Source organism: Gavia stellata, chromosome 1 (assembly GCF_030936135.1).
Source record: "Gavia stellata isolate bGavSte3 chromosome 1, bGavSte3.hap2, whole genome shotgun sequence".
NCBI lineage: Eukaryota > Metazoa > Chordata > Aves > Gaviiformes > Gaviidae > Gavia > Gavia stellata.
The window spans coordinates 72,556,102-72,573,104 of NC_082594.1; the positions used below are offsets into that span (position 1 = coordinate 72,556,102).

The 17,003-nt window shown below is 41.1% G+C and overlaps 1 protein-coding gene across 1 annotated transcript in view; it reads left to right on the forward strand.

Annotated features, from left to right (window-relative positions):
* Positions 1-17,003, forward strand: part of MGAT4A (alpha-1,3-mannosyl-glycoprotein 4-beta-N-acetylglucosaminyltransferase A) — an 80,334-nt gene that overhangs the window by 55,134 nt on the left and 8,197 nt on the right. The window contains exons 9-11 of the mRNA XM_059818890.1: positions 7,327-7,457; positions 8,103-8,210; positions 8,611-8,804. Of these exons, the coding sequence (XP_059674873.1) occupies positions 7,327-7,457; positions 8,103-8,210; positions 8,611-8,804 (433 nt within the window). The remainder of the gene's footprint in view (positions 1-7,326; positions 7,458-8,102; positions 8,211-8,610; positions 8,805-17,003) is intronic.

The window sequence follows — 17,003 nt, forward strand, 5'->3', positions numbered from 1 at the left end:
ATAATGTGGGGATGTTTTTGTCTTCTGAGTCACATCTAGTTAGGTCATGCAGAGAGGGAATTAGAAAGGCGAAAGCCCAGCTAGAGCTCAATCTGGCCACAGTTGTAAGGGATTACTAAAATGTTTTTACAAATACATTAACAAGAAAAAGAGAGCCAAGGAGAATCTCCATCCTTTACTGGATGCAGGAGAGAACATTGTCACCAAGGATGAGGAAAAGGCTGAGGTACTTAATGCCTTCTTTGGCTCAATCTTCAGTAGCCAAAACAGGTATCCTCAGGGTATTCAGCAGCCTGAGCTGGAAGACAGGGTTGGGGAGCAAAATAAACTCCCCATGATCCAGGAGGAAGCAGTTAACGACCTGCTATGCCACCTGGACACTCACAAGTCTATGGGGCGTGATGGCATCCACCCAAGGGTACTGAGGGAGCTGGCAGAGGAGCTTGCCAAGCCACTCGCCATCATGTATCAACAGTCCTGGTTAACAGGGGAGGTCCTGGACGACTGGAGGCTTGCCAACTGACGCCCATCTACAAGAAGGGCCGGAAGGAGGATCCGGGGAACTACAGGCCTGTCAGCCTGACCTCGGTGCCGGGGAAGATTATGGAGAGGTTCATCTTGAGGGTGCTCACAGGGCACATGCAGGATAACCAAGGGATCAGGCCCAGCCAGCATGGGTTCATGAAAGGCAGGTCCTGCTTGACCAACCTGATCTCCTTCTATGACCAGGTGACCCACCCTGTGGATGAGGGAAAGGCTGTGGATGTTGTCTACCTGGACTTTAGTAAAGCCTTCGACACTGTCTGCCACAGTATTCTCCTGGAAAAGCTGGCGGCTCGTGGCTTAGACAGGTGCACTCTTCACTGGGTAAAAAACTGGCTGGACGGCCGAGCCCAGAGAGTTGTGATGAATGGAGTGAAATCCAGTTGGCGGCCGGTCACAAGCGGAGTCCCCCAGGGCTCAATTTTGGGGTTGGTCTTGTTTAATATCTTTATTGATGGTCTGGATGAGGGGATAGAGTGCACCCTCAGCAAGTTTGCAGATGACACCAAGTTGGGTGGGAGTGTTGATCTGCTCGAGGGTTGGAAGGCTCTGCAGAGGGATCTGGACAGGCTGGATCGATGGGCCCAGGCCAATTGTATGCGGTTCAACAAGGCCAAGTGCCGGGTCCTGCACTTTGGCCACAACAACCCCATGCAACGCTACAGGCTTGGGGACGAGTGGCTGGAAAGCTGCCCTGCAGAAAAGGACCTGGGGGTGTTGATTGACAGGTGGCTGATGATGAGCCAGCAGTGTGCCCAGGTGGCCAAAATGCCAACAGCATCCTGGCCTGTATCAGAAATAGTGTGGCCAGCAGGAGTAGGGAGGTGATCGTGCCCCTGTACTCGGCACTGGTGAGGCCGCACCTCGAATCCTGTGTTCAGTTTTGGACCCCTCACTACAAGAAGGACATTGAGGTGCTGGAGTGTGTCCAGAGGGCAGACTTTGCCCTGTTCAGGACACTGGTCGGGAGGGTCCCTTGGGAGACGGTCCTGAAGGGCAAAGGGGCCCAGGGCCCAGGAAGGATGGATGTTCTTCAAGAAGGAAATCTTGAAGGCGCAGGAGCAGGCAGTGCCCGTGTGCCGTAAGAAGAGCCGGCGGGGAAGACGGCCGGCCTGGCTCAACAAGGAGCTTATGCTGAGGCTTGGGGAAAAAAAGAGAACTTACCACCTCTGGAAAAAGGGGCAGGCAAGTGAAGAAGAGTACAAGGACCTCGTTAGGTCATGCAGGGAGGGAATTAGGAAGGCGAAAGCCCAGCTAGAGCTCAACCTGGCCACGGTCGTGAGGGACAACAAAAAAAGCTTCTATAAATACATTAACAGCAAAAAGAGGGCCAAGGAGGATCTCCATCCTCTACTGGATGCGGCGGGGAACCTTGTCGCGAAGGATGAGGAAAAGGCTGAGGTACTTAATGCCTTCTTTGCCTCAGTCTTTAACAGCCACACCGGGTATCCTCAGGGTATCCGTCCCCCTGAGCTGGATGACAGGGATGGAGGGCAAAATAGGCTCCCCATGATCCAGGAGGAAGCAGTTAACGACCTGCTATGCCACCTGGACACTCATAAGTCTATGGGGCCTGATGGCATCCACCCAAGGGTGCTGAGGGAACTGGCGGAAGAGCTTGCCAAGCCGCTCTCCATCATTTATCAACAGTCCTGGTCAACGGGGGAGGTCCCGGATGACTGGAGGCTTGCCAACGTGACGCCCATCTACAAGAAGGGTCGGAAGGAGGATCCGGGGAACTACAGGCCTGTCAGCCTGACCTCGGTGCCGGGGAAGGTTATGGAGAGGCTCATCTTGAGGGCGCGCACGGGACACGTGCAGGTTACCCAAAGGATCAGGCCAAGCCAGCACGGGTTCATGAAAGGCAGGTCCTGCTTGACCAACCTGATCTCCTTCTATGACCAGGTGACCCGCCTAGTGGATGAGGGGAAGGCTGTTGATGTTGTCTACCTGGACTTCAGCAAAGCCTTTGACACTGTTCCCCACAGTATTCTCCTAGAGAAGCTGGCGGCCTGTGGTTTAGACAGGTACACTCTTCGCTGGGTAAAAAACTGGCTGGATGGCCGAGCCCAGAGGGTTGTGGTGAATGGGGTGAAATCCAGCTGGCGGCCGGTCACAAGCGGAGTCCCCCAGGGCTCGGTTTTGGGACCGGTCTTGTTTAATATCTTCATTGATGATCTGGATGAGGGGATAGAGTGCTCCCTCAGCAAGTTTGCAGATGACACCAAGTTGGGAGGGAGTGTTGATCTGCTTGAGGGTAGGAAGGCTCTGCAGAGGGATCTGGACAGGCTGGATCGATGGGCTGAGGCCAACCGGATGAAGTTCAATAAGGCCAAGTGCCGGGTTCTACACTTCGGCCACAACAACCCCAGGCAACGCTACAGGCTTGGGGATGAGTGGCTGGAAAGCTGCCCTGCAGAAAAGGACCTGGGGGTGTTGATCGACACCCGGCTGAATATGAGCCAGCAGTGTGCCCAGGTGGCCAAGAAGGCCAACGGCATCCTGGCTTGCATCAGAAATGGTGTGGCCAGCAGGAGCAGGGAGGTGATCATGCCTCTGTACTCGGCTCTGGTGAGGCCGCACCTCGAATACTGTGTTCAGTTTTGGGCCCCTCACTACAAGAAGGACATTGAGGTGCTGGAGCATGTCCAGAGAAGTGCGACGAAGCTGGTGAGGGGTCTGGAACACAAGTCTTATGAGGAGCGGCTGAGCGAGCTGGGGTTGTTTAGCCTGGAGAAGAGGAGGCTGAGGGGAGACCTTATCGCTCTCTACAACTACCTGAAAGGGGGTTGCAGAGAGGTGGGTGTTGGTCTCTTCTCCCAAGTGACTAGTGACAGGACTAGAGGAAATGGCCTCAAGTTGCGACAGGGGAGGTTCAGGCTAGACATTAGGAAAAAGTTCTTCACTGAGAGAGTGGTGAAACACTGGAATAGGCTGCCCAGGGAGGTGGTAGAGTCACCCTCCCTGGAGGTATTCAAGGAGCGTGTGGATGTGGCATTGTGGGATGTAGCTTGATGGACATGGTGCTGTGTGGTGTTGGGTGGGTTGTGGCTTGTTATTGTTGTTGTGTGGCGTGGGTTTTGTGGTTGTGGTTTTTTTTTTTTTTTTTTTCTTTTTTTTTTTTTTCCCCCCCCTCCCAGGTTGGACTCGATGATCTTACAGGTCTTTTCCAACCGTACTGATTCTGTGATTCTGTGATTCTGTGATTCAGAGAAGGGCGACGAAGCTGGTGAGGGGTCTGGAGCACAAGTCTTATGAGGAGTGGCTGAGGGAACTGGGGATTGTTCAGTCTGGAGAAGAGGAAGCTGAGGGGTGATCTTATTGCTCTCTCCAATTACCTGAAAGGGGGTTGCAGAGAGGTGGGTGTTGGTCTCTTCTCCCAAGTGACTAGCGACAGGACAAGAGGAAGTGGCCTCAAGTTGTGCCAGGGGAGGTTTAGGCTGGATATTAGGAAAAACTTCTTTACTGAGAGAGTGGTGAAGCATTGGAACAGGCTGCCCAGGGAGGTGGTGGAGTCACCATCCCTGGAGGCATTCAAGGAACGTGTGGACGTGGCATTGTGGGACATGGTTTAGTGGGCATGGTGGTGTTGGGTTGATGGTTGGACTCGATCTTACAGGTCTTTTCCAACCTTAGCGATTCTGTGATTCTGTGATGTGCATCTCTCTGACACCACATGGAAAGGACCACTTCCTATGGAAGCAGGTGTGACTGACAGACTGCCTCAGCAGGTGTCATCTAGAAATGATGGTTTCAGTCCCATAAACATGCCAGAAACATCTGATTAGTCCCATTTTTCAGCTGGTGTTTGATTAGGGTTTCTCGTGTTTTTCTCTTCTCCTGCCCTATGCTACTGAAAGCAGTAGGCAGAGGTGAATCATCAGGAAAATTGGGAGCCCATTTATTTGGAAGTGTGACAAGCTGAAAGAGCTGTTATTCTGCATGAATATTTTACACAACATGGTACAAATCATATGATTGTTTCCTACCCGTTTTTATATATTTACTTTCATAAATAATGTTAAACAATATGACAACAATATAGTGTGTAAATAGTAACAATATAGTGATTAAAAAATCATAACATCTTTCTTATGTCTTTAAAGAATAAAGCTTTGCAGTTGTCCCTAGTTTAATAGGAATTGTCTCTTGTTTAGTGGGAGCTTCGAATTTTAGTTAGAGTATTTTCAAGTGGAGATGCCTATTTGAGGACCTCATTGCAGCAACCACTTATAAGTGATGTTAATGTTTTTGCTTTATAAACAGGCAAATTAAAGGGGTTTGTAAGAGACAACTTTGATTTAGCAGTGTCAGGTCAGTTAATGTAGTACCACATTTACTTCTCCACCCCACTGTGTGAATGGTCTGCTTTAGGAATATAGCATCATTCCAACAGACGAAATAACTGGGACTTCTGTCAGATTCTTATTCCGTATTTATTGCACTGCTTCATGATGTAGCCTTGCCCAGACCGCTGCAAACTCATCTCAGAATTCCAAAATAAGTATTACTTCATTGGCTGTGTTCTTACCCAATTTCATACAAGTCATAAGGGAGTGAGATCGCATCAGACCTGTTTTCTGGAAAAGACAAGGCCCTTTAGGTGATCTCCTAAGTATGTATCCTCTTTTTGAGAAAAGAAAGGATCTTGCAATTTGAGATCCTGGCATTCTCAAAGCAAATCTCCATATATAAGAGTCTGATACCTGGCAGTGTAGGAGCACACATAACAGGGCCCTTGCAACTTTGATGCTTTTCCTGAAAAATGTCCTTGCTGCTAATACATGTAAGCTAACAACGTGGCATTCTGTATATACTCTGAGATATTGTATAATGTGCCAGGCTCAGTTACCTGTTTAAGTAGAGAAATTTTCCATCCCTGTTACAACAGGGATTTGAATTCCCAGCTCCTTGGGGTTTTTTAATGCTGCCTTGGGATAGTCTTCTGTCAGTGAGCCTCAAAAGAAAGAGAAGTAACTGAATGTCTGGCTCTGAGTGATAGTCCACATGTACTTTCACAGAGGAAATATATGTTCTTAGTCACTTAAGACTAGATAACTTTTTACCTTTTGTGTAGTACTGGTTCAGGGTGATACTTCAGGTATATCCTCTCTTCTCTTTATATTAAGGAGGATGTTCGTTTTTATGGCTAAATAAGGTAGACTGCTTGCACCATTTCCTCATTTCCACTCAGCCACCTGCCCAAGGAGAGTGCTACACTGCTGGTGTTTTTTAAGCTTCATACAAAATGTTCCCTATTTGTTTGTCATCCAGACTAGCCTATACAGCTCCTTTGTGGCCTTTCCAAAGAATTTTGTCCTCTTGTAGATGAGGACCAAATCCCATTTTCTGATAAGTGTGGGAAGTCTTTTTGCCACCTCAGAGAGGAACCTGTTCTTAATGTCTACTCCAGCTGTTCTTCCTGAATGTAGAAGGAGAAAATATTAGGGCGTCTACCACTTGAACTTGTTATTTAAAAGCCTATGAAGGCCTCATAGATTACAAGGGAAAAAAAAAACCCCAACATTTCACATGTCTAAGTGCTGTGTTAGTGTGTTTTACAGAACTCCCAAGTGTGGACAGACAGAAGACTTGCATTGGAGAAGAGCTTCTGTTGGACTCTGGTCTATTAATGCACACGTGCCCCAAGAGCCCATGCCTATCTAAGTCAGCACTGCTCACATCTCAGCACCATCTGCAGAACTGAATCACTTCAGCCAGTGTCCTCCTAAGATTCATTGTCATGTAATGTCTTTCTCCCTTGCCTCCTTCATTGTAACCTAGCAAAGTAGAGGCAGACTTAATCTGCAAACTTAATGATGTTTTCTGAATCTGCCCTCACATCTGGAACTGCCTTTGGGAGTTTAGTTGGCACTCAGTCCCTGGTACAAGCACTCGTTGTCAGTCTGTCTTCAGCCTTGGACTGCCCCACTCCCAGTAAGTTTCCTTCTTCTGCCAAGGCCTCCTTTAAGCCTAACAGTTTGCAGGGTTCCCAAGAATCCTGTAGCACAGTGCCACCCAGAAGTCCATCTGTACTTGTACAAGCAGTATGCTGTCTTGGAAGCCCCAAAGTCATGGCAGTACTTGGTGAAGAAGTTCTGCAGTTCTTGTCTGTGGGAGGGACTTAGACTTTCTACTAGGCAGCTGACTGCTTTGAGTGTGGCTAGTTGGAAATGCCCTCAGTATGAGTTTGCTGATGGCCTATGCATTTCAGAAGAAACTCCAGTCACTACTATGTGATGTGTGTCTTTTTTTTTTTTTTTTTTCCAAGTTGCGTTGTCTCTGGTTACATTCTAGTAGCTTCCTTCTTTCCCTTTGATTTTCTACAGACAAGGATCTGGAGTTAGTGGTAGGTGTTCCATCTCTGCTTTTTGTACCTGCAAAAGCTGAAATTTTGTGACTGGGCAGATAACACTTGAGACAGCTCCTTGTCTCAGATACTTGAATGTTACACGAGGCATGGAGAATAACAGACACGAGTCCATAACTCTTCTTTCTCTATTTTTGCAGACTGACAATTTCTGTTCTTAAGGAGGCTGTGTTGTAGTATAGATTGAATATTTGGATAGCACCAAGATACATTAGAACGAGTTCTTGTATGAATAGTTGTTTTATTTGTGTAGCTGAAAGGTATGGAGCTTTTAATAACACTGAGATTTCAACTTGTTCATTGCTAACATTTCTCATCTTGGCACAAACTTATCATCTATTGTCTCACTGATTTCAAAAGGCAATGTTATCTTTAATCTAAAATAACTCCAGTTATTCTTAATGTCATCACAGGTAAAATGTTCCAGTCTCCAGATATCACTCTTATTGTAGAGTTCATATTTATGTTTTATAAGGAGAAACCTATTGATTGGCTCCTGGATCATATCCTCTGGGTGAAAGTGTGTAACCCTGAGAAAGATGCTGTAAGTTTGTTTTTATTATAAAGTTTCTAAAATGTTTTAATGGTGGTGAAGGAGTTGGTTTTGATGAGCTGGAGGCTAGCATACTGTGTATTATGGTTACTTCATGTCCTGAAAGAGTCTTTCTTCCTACCAAGATTTTAATCTCAAAAAGAACTCTAGAGAGACAGTTCTCAGAGGCATTATAACTGTTGTTGTTTCAGATTTTGGATGGCTACAGTAGGGTGAAAAGCAAAAGTCTAGTTAGTTTCTGTGTGTAACAGTCCTAAAATAAACTCATTCACATAACCCCCACTGAGGCTCTGCAGAATGCCACTGCTTGGATGGCAGTCATAGAGAAGGTTCTGAATGGGAAATAAAGTTTGAATTTTGGTCCTTCCTTTTGCAAGTAGCACCCTTGCTGAAAGACTGAATAAATGGGTTCTATGCAAGAAGCTTGAACAGCATTATAGTTGCATAGCAGTCTTGGTAGATTTCTGGAATGAAAAGAAGAACAACTGGATAAATAAGTGTGGGTTCTTGTTGAGTCTTTTTGGTTCATGTAACATCACGTACTTGCAGTAAAAACTCAACAACCTTGTGTTGGTTTTACTAATGTGATTTTTTTTTTTTTTTTTTATAACCCCCCTTTCCCTTCCCCCATTTCAGAAACATTGTGATCGGCAGAAATCTAACCTACGGATACGCTTCAGGCCTTCTCTTTTCCAGCATGTCGGCCTCCACTCCTCTTTAGCAGGAAAGATCCAGAAACTCACAGTTAGTAGCTAAAATTTTCTTTCCTTTCCAGAGCAGGCTAATTAAATGAAAAACTTTGTAGCCTTTGAGAAAACAGGCATTTTCTTGTTGTCTGGCATTTTCAAGCATGTTGTATATTACTCCAGTTGGAATGAAATCTGATTTAAACTGGTTACTATCAAGTATAAGAAGTGCTACTCTCAGCTTATTTTTGTGGATATTTGCTAGGGGATATTTTTTCTAATTTTTTTACTTTAATGGCATGTTGATCTTACTACTCAGTACAAGATCTGATACACCCAAAAATGAGTAATGCATTTGTTTTCCATTTGATTCAAGTGTTTAAGTGTAACCACTTGGGAAAAGAACATAATAAAACAGGTTATCTGACCATCATGATGTTTGTCTTTCTTTCAATTAGGATAAAGACTTCCTGAAACCATTACTGCATAAAATCCACGTGAATCCACCTGCAGAGGTTTCGACATCTTTAAAAGTCTACCAAGGGCATACGCTAGAAAAAACCTATGTAGGGGAAGATTTTTTCTGGGCTGTGACACCAGTTGCTGGGGATTATATTCTATTTAAATTTGACAAGCCAGTCAATGTAGAAAGGTTGGTAATTTTTTTGCCTTTGGTCTCGTATCTAAAGCTGCTTGTTCACCAACAATGCTTGAAGATAGGATTTGGGGCTATCATTATAAACTGAAGTGAAATCATGTAGGGTCTTTGGAGTTCAGTTGAAACTATGATCATTAGTGTCTTCCCTATAATTCTTTTACTACTGTAAATTTTGTCTTGCTCTTTTTTTTATGTTTTATATATCAAACAGAGCCTGTTTGATAAATGCAGTTCAAAACCAATGCTTCTCTGACAGTTCATAAGAGAATTTAAAAGAAGCCAATTCGATTCTGTTTGTATTTGGTTGGTCTGCTGCTAATTACAGAGCAATTGTACAGCATGATGTGTGGTACAGTATGTTGTGCCCTGCAGCTTCTGTCCCTTGATTGCCCAGATCAGAAATCTTGCTGGAGCATATCACAATGTCCCCAGACCTGAAAGCTGGGAACTCTGAAGGGTAATGTTTTTCAGATGTAGCTTTAGGGCTTGAAAAAAGTCACCGTGCTAAGTCTCCAAGTTGATCTATTTAAAAAAATTAAAATTGAACAAAAAAAAAAAGGGGGGGGAGGGCCTTGAAATACAAATATCCGTGATTTGTTAGAGGACTAAAGGTGACTTCTTTTTAGCTACTAGTCAGATTAAATAAGGATAACAGAATTTACACTTTAGAGCGTAGTCATCCTTTTAGTTTTGTTGACACTCATTTGCTAATTTGCTTTTTACTGTCTTGCCGATGTAGTAGTCTAAGACTTATAAATTGTTTATTTAGTGTCTGTTTAAGTGTTGTTATGTTAGTGGATTCCTTTTCTCCTTTCTTCACATATGTGTTCTTTTGAGGTCAGTACCTGTAATCTGGTAGAGCAAAGTTTCTTTGGATCCGTTTGACTGGATGCTTTTCTTGTGAAGCAGCCCTTTTTGCAGTCTTGAACTGAATCCAATTAGTCAACTTCTGTGCCTTGGTACATAATCAAAGGCTAAGTCTTCTTGGCTTAGCACAACAGCGAGGATCAGTAGTTTCCTTGTTACTATGTTGTTCCAAACTAGTCTGACCTATGAAACTCAAGTTTGTCATCTGAGATGTCAAATTACTCTTTCAGTTGATTGCTATTGGTTAGCTTTCCACGATGCATGTGTTGAGGAATATGACTGACATACCTTCCTGGATTAAAGGCAGAATCTTTTTTATCCTGTGCCAGTAGTTTAAAAAAAATACATATTTTTCAACTCAGATGTATGAATTCATTGAAAAGGAAAATTTAATCAAAAAGAAATCAAAGTTATGAAGTAAACATTTTCCAATTTGTTTATTTGGTTTTGTTTTTTTTTTTAAAAAAAGAATAATACGCATCTATGTTATGAATAGGGTAACTGTAAGCAGCAAATGTTGATCTTGGGTGGATTAGGATGAGCCAAATGAACGATGGCAATTTTGGAAAGCATTGCTACCAAGGATCATAGGTCAACACTGTTATTTAAAAAATGGCATGCACAGGTCTGAAGAAAATATTTTTTTATATGTATTACCTTAATGGTGAGGGAATTGGGGGAACGAGTAAGTACTATTTATCTGTGCAAAAGGTGGGAAGATTGTGTTCATTATTGTGCCCTGGAAGATTGTAGCTAGGCCTAAGGTACGCCTACCTGTATTAAGAACAGTCCCAGCAGTAGAGGGTGATACGATTTTTGTTGTTGTTTCTATTTATTGAAGAAACGCATTTTAGATTTAGAAGAAAAGGGACATCTTGTATTCTGTTACATTCTCAAAGGAAGTCCACCAGTTAGAATGATGCTACCTGTTCAGACTTAAGTTTAACATTGTTTGAGCTATCATTGTAAGCCATTTCAAAGTTTATTATGATTTTAGCTTCTCTTGCCACGTCCTCAAAAATACAATATTTTGCCTTTCTGAAGTCAGTGGCTGATTAGGGCTACAGATGCTGTCATTTCAAATTGTTGGGGACTTGTTTTTGTTTGCCCACTTAACTTCAGCAGCAGCATATTTTGGTAGGTGAAGGTCAAGTGGAGCAATGATCTTTCCTGATATTTCAAGGATGCTTGCTGAGGCAGTCAAAAATAAAACTGTGACTTGTGGGTTGAAACACAGAAAAGGAAAAATGGACCAAGCGTAAGAAAACTTACCTGGTGGGGAGATATATCTGCTTGTGGGAATTAAGAGTAGAAAATACGCTTGTGAAAGCCATCTTGTGTTTGCGAAGGGATGCAACAGGTTTTTCCTGTTTTTAAGTAATAGAAAAGCCCTTTGAATTTACAGAAAATTTTTTCTGCCAAGTCAGTTTGAGGTGTAGCTGCTTAATAACTCCCATAATAAATTCTTGATAAACAAGTTTTTTAATGGAAATGTTGACCACAACTCTGAATGAATGAATGGCAGGTCTGTTACACTGTGACAGGGCACTAACTTGTTCCTGTAGTTTATTTTTCCATGCCAAACATTTTGCTGAACTGAATTTAAATTTTCTGCTGAGTATAGCAGTTCAGTAATTAGCTTTCATTAAGTCTTTAAATGTTTCATTTTTGAGATCTGAGAATATTGTCAGGGATAAATGCTGGCAGTTTAAAGTGAGAACTGAGCTCGCTTCGCTAAGCAGAAAGTAACATTTGTGGCTATTTTGTGCAAGACCTGCTTGGCAGGTCCCTGTTGAATATTGAACGGTCAAATAGATGGTTCTTGTTCTAAACCACACCTGGAGAAAAGGGATATGTAAAATGAAATTGTCTGCTGCTCATTTTAGGAACAGCTCTTCTACTGAATCTTTTTAGGATTTTTTCCAAGCAAAAAGTCTCCAGCCACAACACTGAAGTCCCTTAACAGTAAGCTAGGATCTCATTCTTATTTTTGCAATAAGAAGATACATTCCTCTCTCTCAGTAGCATGTCCTTGAGAGTGAAAGTAGATCCACTGACTTTCCTCTTAAAACCAAATTGCACAGCAGCTTTGAAGGTGTGGTTTGGTTTTGGTTTGTTGGGTTTTTTAAAAATAAATGGATGGACTGTTTTCTAAATGCTCAAAACAGCTTCCATTATAAAGATAAGAAATACTGAATTTCTGTTCCCTTAGGTTGTTATGTAATTATTAAAATCCACTTTGCTATTTTGGTATGTAAACTGTGGTTCCAAGCACACATTTAATTATTAAAACTGAGTTATATTTAAGAGTTTCTTTATGAAGCATACATTATTACTACTTTAATGCTAGTACTGAATGTAAATTCATTTTCCTTGCTATAAAGAACAGATTCAAGATACTTCTTTTCTTTACTAGTTATTCTTTTTCTTCAGAGATGTCAGTGAGGAGTGTTGTATCTGAGCAGCTCATTGTGAAGAGCTTTTGACTTTAGACATTGCTTTGTTTGAGGGTTTTTTTGTATGTAGGAAGCTCTGACATACTGGTGAATGAGTAGTGAATCGAACAGAGGTAATAAATTTTGAATGTGATCGTTGTTTTAAAAACAAAGCAAAACCAAAACACATCCCAGAAAGATGTTCCATTGCAGCACTTAAGTGATGCTGGTATCCATCATCATCATAACCGCCTTTTTTGACTACCTAAGTTTCAGAGTCCTCCCTATAGACGTGACTGACACAAATCAGATATTGTTTTCAAAGAACATGTGCGCTAATTACATGGAGGAAGCCCTTGGAAGCACATAACCTTTCGCTGTTTTGATTAGATTATGTTTACACTTGTCAGCTTTTCTGCAATAGGAGTTTAGAATGGATATTTATAAAAATAAAGGGCTTCAGGTTTGTTTGAAAAGACAAGGATGTATTTTATACTGTGGAAAGGAAAAAAAAAAACCCACACCAAAAACCAAAACTGAACTCAACCTCACCAGTATATATAACTAAAATTGCTTTATATTTTTAAAATACGAGGCTCATCCTTTCTTGTATGTAACTGCTTGTTAGTGTTACTTTGAATATTTTCAAAAGGATAGCAGAGATTGTTTTCTGGGGAGGTGTTTGTGTTTTGTTTTTGTTTTTTCTTCCCCCCAGCACTACTTTTAACTCTGTAGTTGCCCCATAGTTATTGTGTTCTTTTAGCAGGTTAGTCATCCTAATGTGACATTGATTATTAATAATGTGATTTTATGAGGTAGAACTTGCAGTCTGGATTTCCAGCTTTAAACTGAAATCTTAGTACTTTGACAAACCAGCTTGTAGATTACATTTACTACTTTGTGTTCTGATATTGTCATAGATACTGGGTGTACAGTATTTGAGACTAATCATCTAGTTTTCCATGTTGTTGACCCTGGAATCCCAGGGAACACGTGATGTTAGCCTCGCATATATTTTCTGTGGCATCTTCTCACAACATAGAATTCCCACTCATGTAAGAAATATCTATTTGATGATTTGAGCTAGAAAATCAATGTATTGAGTATGAAGAGTATCTTGACGGGCTTCCGGTAACTAAACATACACATTACTTTGTCTGCTTTGAAATTATTGTGACAGTTTCTTGCCTGTTTTTAGTGCCACTTCATTGTCAAGGAAAATAAACACAGCTTTTAAAACAGGTTCTCTAGCAGTGAAAACTTAAAAGGAATTTAATTTTTTTTAAGTAGAACAAAATTACAAAAAAAAAAGTTCATAGCAGTTGGTCATGTATGTATCTAAAATGTAGTTAATTACCCATCCTATGGGATACACGTCCTCCTGTGGGTAGAGAGATACAAGATCAAATGCATTACAAAGGAAAAAAAGACTTTCTAACAGCTTTCCAGAACTGGCAGTGAAGTGGAACTTTCTCATCATTTGCTTTTGCAGTAACAACCACTTAAAACCTAGGGAACTGTAAATTGTTTGGGTTTTAGATTAGTACAGCAGTAACTTGACTGATGTATAAGCTGTTCTTTGTTCATAATCACTGTTCAGTGTAGAAACTCTCCTTCAGTGCAATGCAATACATTCAATCTTTCTCAGGCAATTTTAGCTGGAGAACCACACATGTGCACGCACACAGTGTGTGATTTAGAAATAATCTTTGTTCTGATTCTAAAGATATAATATAGGTTATTAAAGTTTAACAACATCTTCATTTTATTAAGCTTTAATGGTGATGACAGTTGATAGGAAATATTTGAAGGTCTCTTAATTTATTATTTTAAATGTTTTGGTCTTTGTCAGTGTATTTCAGGTGGGGTAATATTTTTAGTGTATATAAAAAAGAGAATTTGAGGACTTTGGTTTCTGTGTTTACATAAGCTTCTGTACTAATGAGTAGAACATCCTCAAATGGATGCACTGACAGCGGGGATTTGGCAGGCAGGTTCCCAGCCACTGATGCTGTTTGCTCCAGGCATGGAACTCTGCCCATAACAATGAGACAAGAACTTCATACGAAAAAGGGGAAAAAACCCAAAGTATGGGTGAGAGACAAAAGAAAAGAGCTGCCTGAGCCAAGGACATGCTGCTTCCTCCTTAATGACACTACTAATATTCAAGATTTGTGTATTTGGCAGTGTTCCTGGGTTTACAGTTCTTAGTCAGAAATCTTAGAGGCTTAATGCTGTTGCCTGAATGTTAGATATCTAATGCCACTTGAGAGACCCTAAAATAATTCACCTGTTTTCCAGAAGAGCTTGAGTCTGAGATGTCATAATTGCATCTTGCCAGCCTGTGATAAGGTCTCATACCCAAGTGCATCTCAAATGGTGGCAAATGCCTGTTTTTAAGAAAACTGAATGGAGTTATTATCTGTGCTTCTGGAGAACTAAGCTAGGGGAAAAAACCATGTGCACACACACATATATTAAAAAACCCAAACCAAAACAAAAAAAAAAAGCCTTTCTACATTTCACTAGATTAAAAATTCAGCAGAGGTAACCTTGCAAAAGAACATAAGGGCCTTTTAACAAATATTGATGTGGTGCAAAAATGAGTAAATTCCTTAGAGAAGAGCAGATTCAGAATAGAGAACAGCCCCTCCCTTAAAAAACAACCAAACAACAACACAAAACCCAAACAAACTAAAAAAACCCAACCACAAACCACCAAAAAACCCAAACCACCTCCAAAACAAAAAATTAAAAATTGTTAAAATATTTTAATGCCAAACTCTTTTCTATTACAGTTGATGTGTGTATACTCCAGAGAGCACAGTGCAGGTTTAGAAAGCTGATCTCGTAGTCCTCAGCGGGAAACAGAAGGCAAGAGTAGACCTGGGAATGAGATTTTCTTACCCAGCTAAATGCCTTCCACACATATTGCATAGTTGAAGAAAGTTAGAGAATGATATGGGTAACCTTACAAAAAGATTTAGACTGACTTTTACAGTTGTGTGAGAAAATTAATTTCTTAGGTGTGTGTTGGATAAAAAAGACTCGAACCACTTCCCAGAATCCCCCCCATCACCTCTTCAGTCAGGCTACTTTGCGGTCCTTTGACAAACGTGAGGAAGTTCTCTCCTTTTGGTGTCCTCGTTCGGCACTTCTGTAAAAATAGGGAATTCATCCCTTGCAGCTCTCAAACATGCAGTCCAGCTTATATATGGACAGTTAGACTGGCTGGTTTTGGCAGAGGAAATGAAATCTTACCAGGCATTTCGCAGGGAAGTTAATGGGGAGTGAACGTTCCTTTTTTTTTTTGTGGTGTTTTTTTCTCCCTCCCCCTCCCCCAATCGGGAACTATAACAACAGGATCGAAAAGCTCCCATTCGATTGCTTATCTATTGTGAGTACTTGGTGGGTGTACATATATAGACTTGAGGAATTAAGCTTTTTTTGAAGTATAAGCAATTTTTGCAAAAGAGTGGGGAAGAGGCATGAAGGATAGGAGAAGAAATTGATCTTGAGACAGGGGAAAAAAATTATTCATCTTCAGTTTCTATTTTGCATGAGGAAATAATGCATGTTAATACCAGTTTCCAGTGACAGTAAAATAACATTTTCTAATGAGGATTCTGGGGAAATGACAGAGAGGAGGTAGATTAGATTTCTTTTCCCACATTTGCATCCAGTGATCAAAAATACTGGATAGAATTGGTGAATAATGACTCTTGCAGTGGATAACAGCAACTGTAGAGAGCCAAAAATTTGCCAACTGAATGTTGCTTTTATAGAAATTAATGTTGTGCAGAATTAAAAACTGTTATGCTCCATGTTGCTATGGATAATTTGCTCAAACGTGGAAGAAAACGTTTCCTCTCTGCCTTCCTACCTCTTTTCCTTTTCTGAAAATGGGATATACTGAAATATATTAGGTTGCTAAAAAGAGACGTAAGGAGAATATGTAGAGAAAAGGATTTGGTTCCTGATGTTTACAGAGCACAAAGGCCTGCATTCATAAATACATTCTTAGAATATTTGTGTTTAGCATCAAGTAAGATAAGTCTTTTGTTTCCTTCAAAACAAACCCCAAATATATTGACAGTGGATGTCAATTGTGCTTTTTAAAGAATTTTTAAATATTATTTCCTTTTATAAAGCCACCATATTTCACTAATAAAGTTATTGTGTGTTCTGTTCTAATTTTTAATTGCTCAACAAAATAGAAAATGCATAGAATCAGACTATATATAAAAAAAATTGGCACTTCTATTTATTTAAATATAATGTAAAAGACAGTAAGACAGATTTTTTTTTAATGCCTAAAGGAAAACAAGTAAGGTAACAGAATAACAGTTTTCTAGGCCTAAATATACTTTGATGTGAGGGAAGGAAGAGAGATATGTTCCCTTCATAAGCAAAATAGGGGGAGGGTGAAGATATGTGTGTACTTGGGATTTTTTTTTTTTTTGAAAGTACAGGTGATGCTTCAGGGCTGCAAGATGGAAAAGTTTAGCTATTCAAAGAATACTATTAAAGCTAACAGCACAGATTAGTATTATTAATATTAATTTATACACATCTTCTGGAGGATGTTACAAAAGATGAGAATCTTTCCAGGTGCTCACTACTGGGTTAGTTCTGAATCTGAGTGTAGGCTTCTAAAGTACTATAACAGTCAAGTGCATTGGCAAGCTAATAATATCTTTCGTCAGTGTATCAATGATAATCATGCTTCTGCCCTCCTCTCCCTTTGTGTGTTAGGATGTGTATGAATATTTGTTTCACCTTACTGGTTTTTGTGGGGGTTTTTCCCCTCTAGTTGACTTCACTTTTTTTAGGTGATACCTAGCTCCATAGGAAGAAGTCAAACCCTCAGTTTGAGTAAACACTCAAGTCA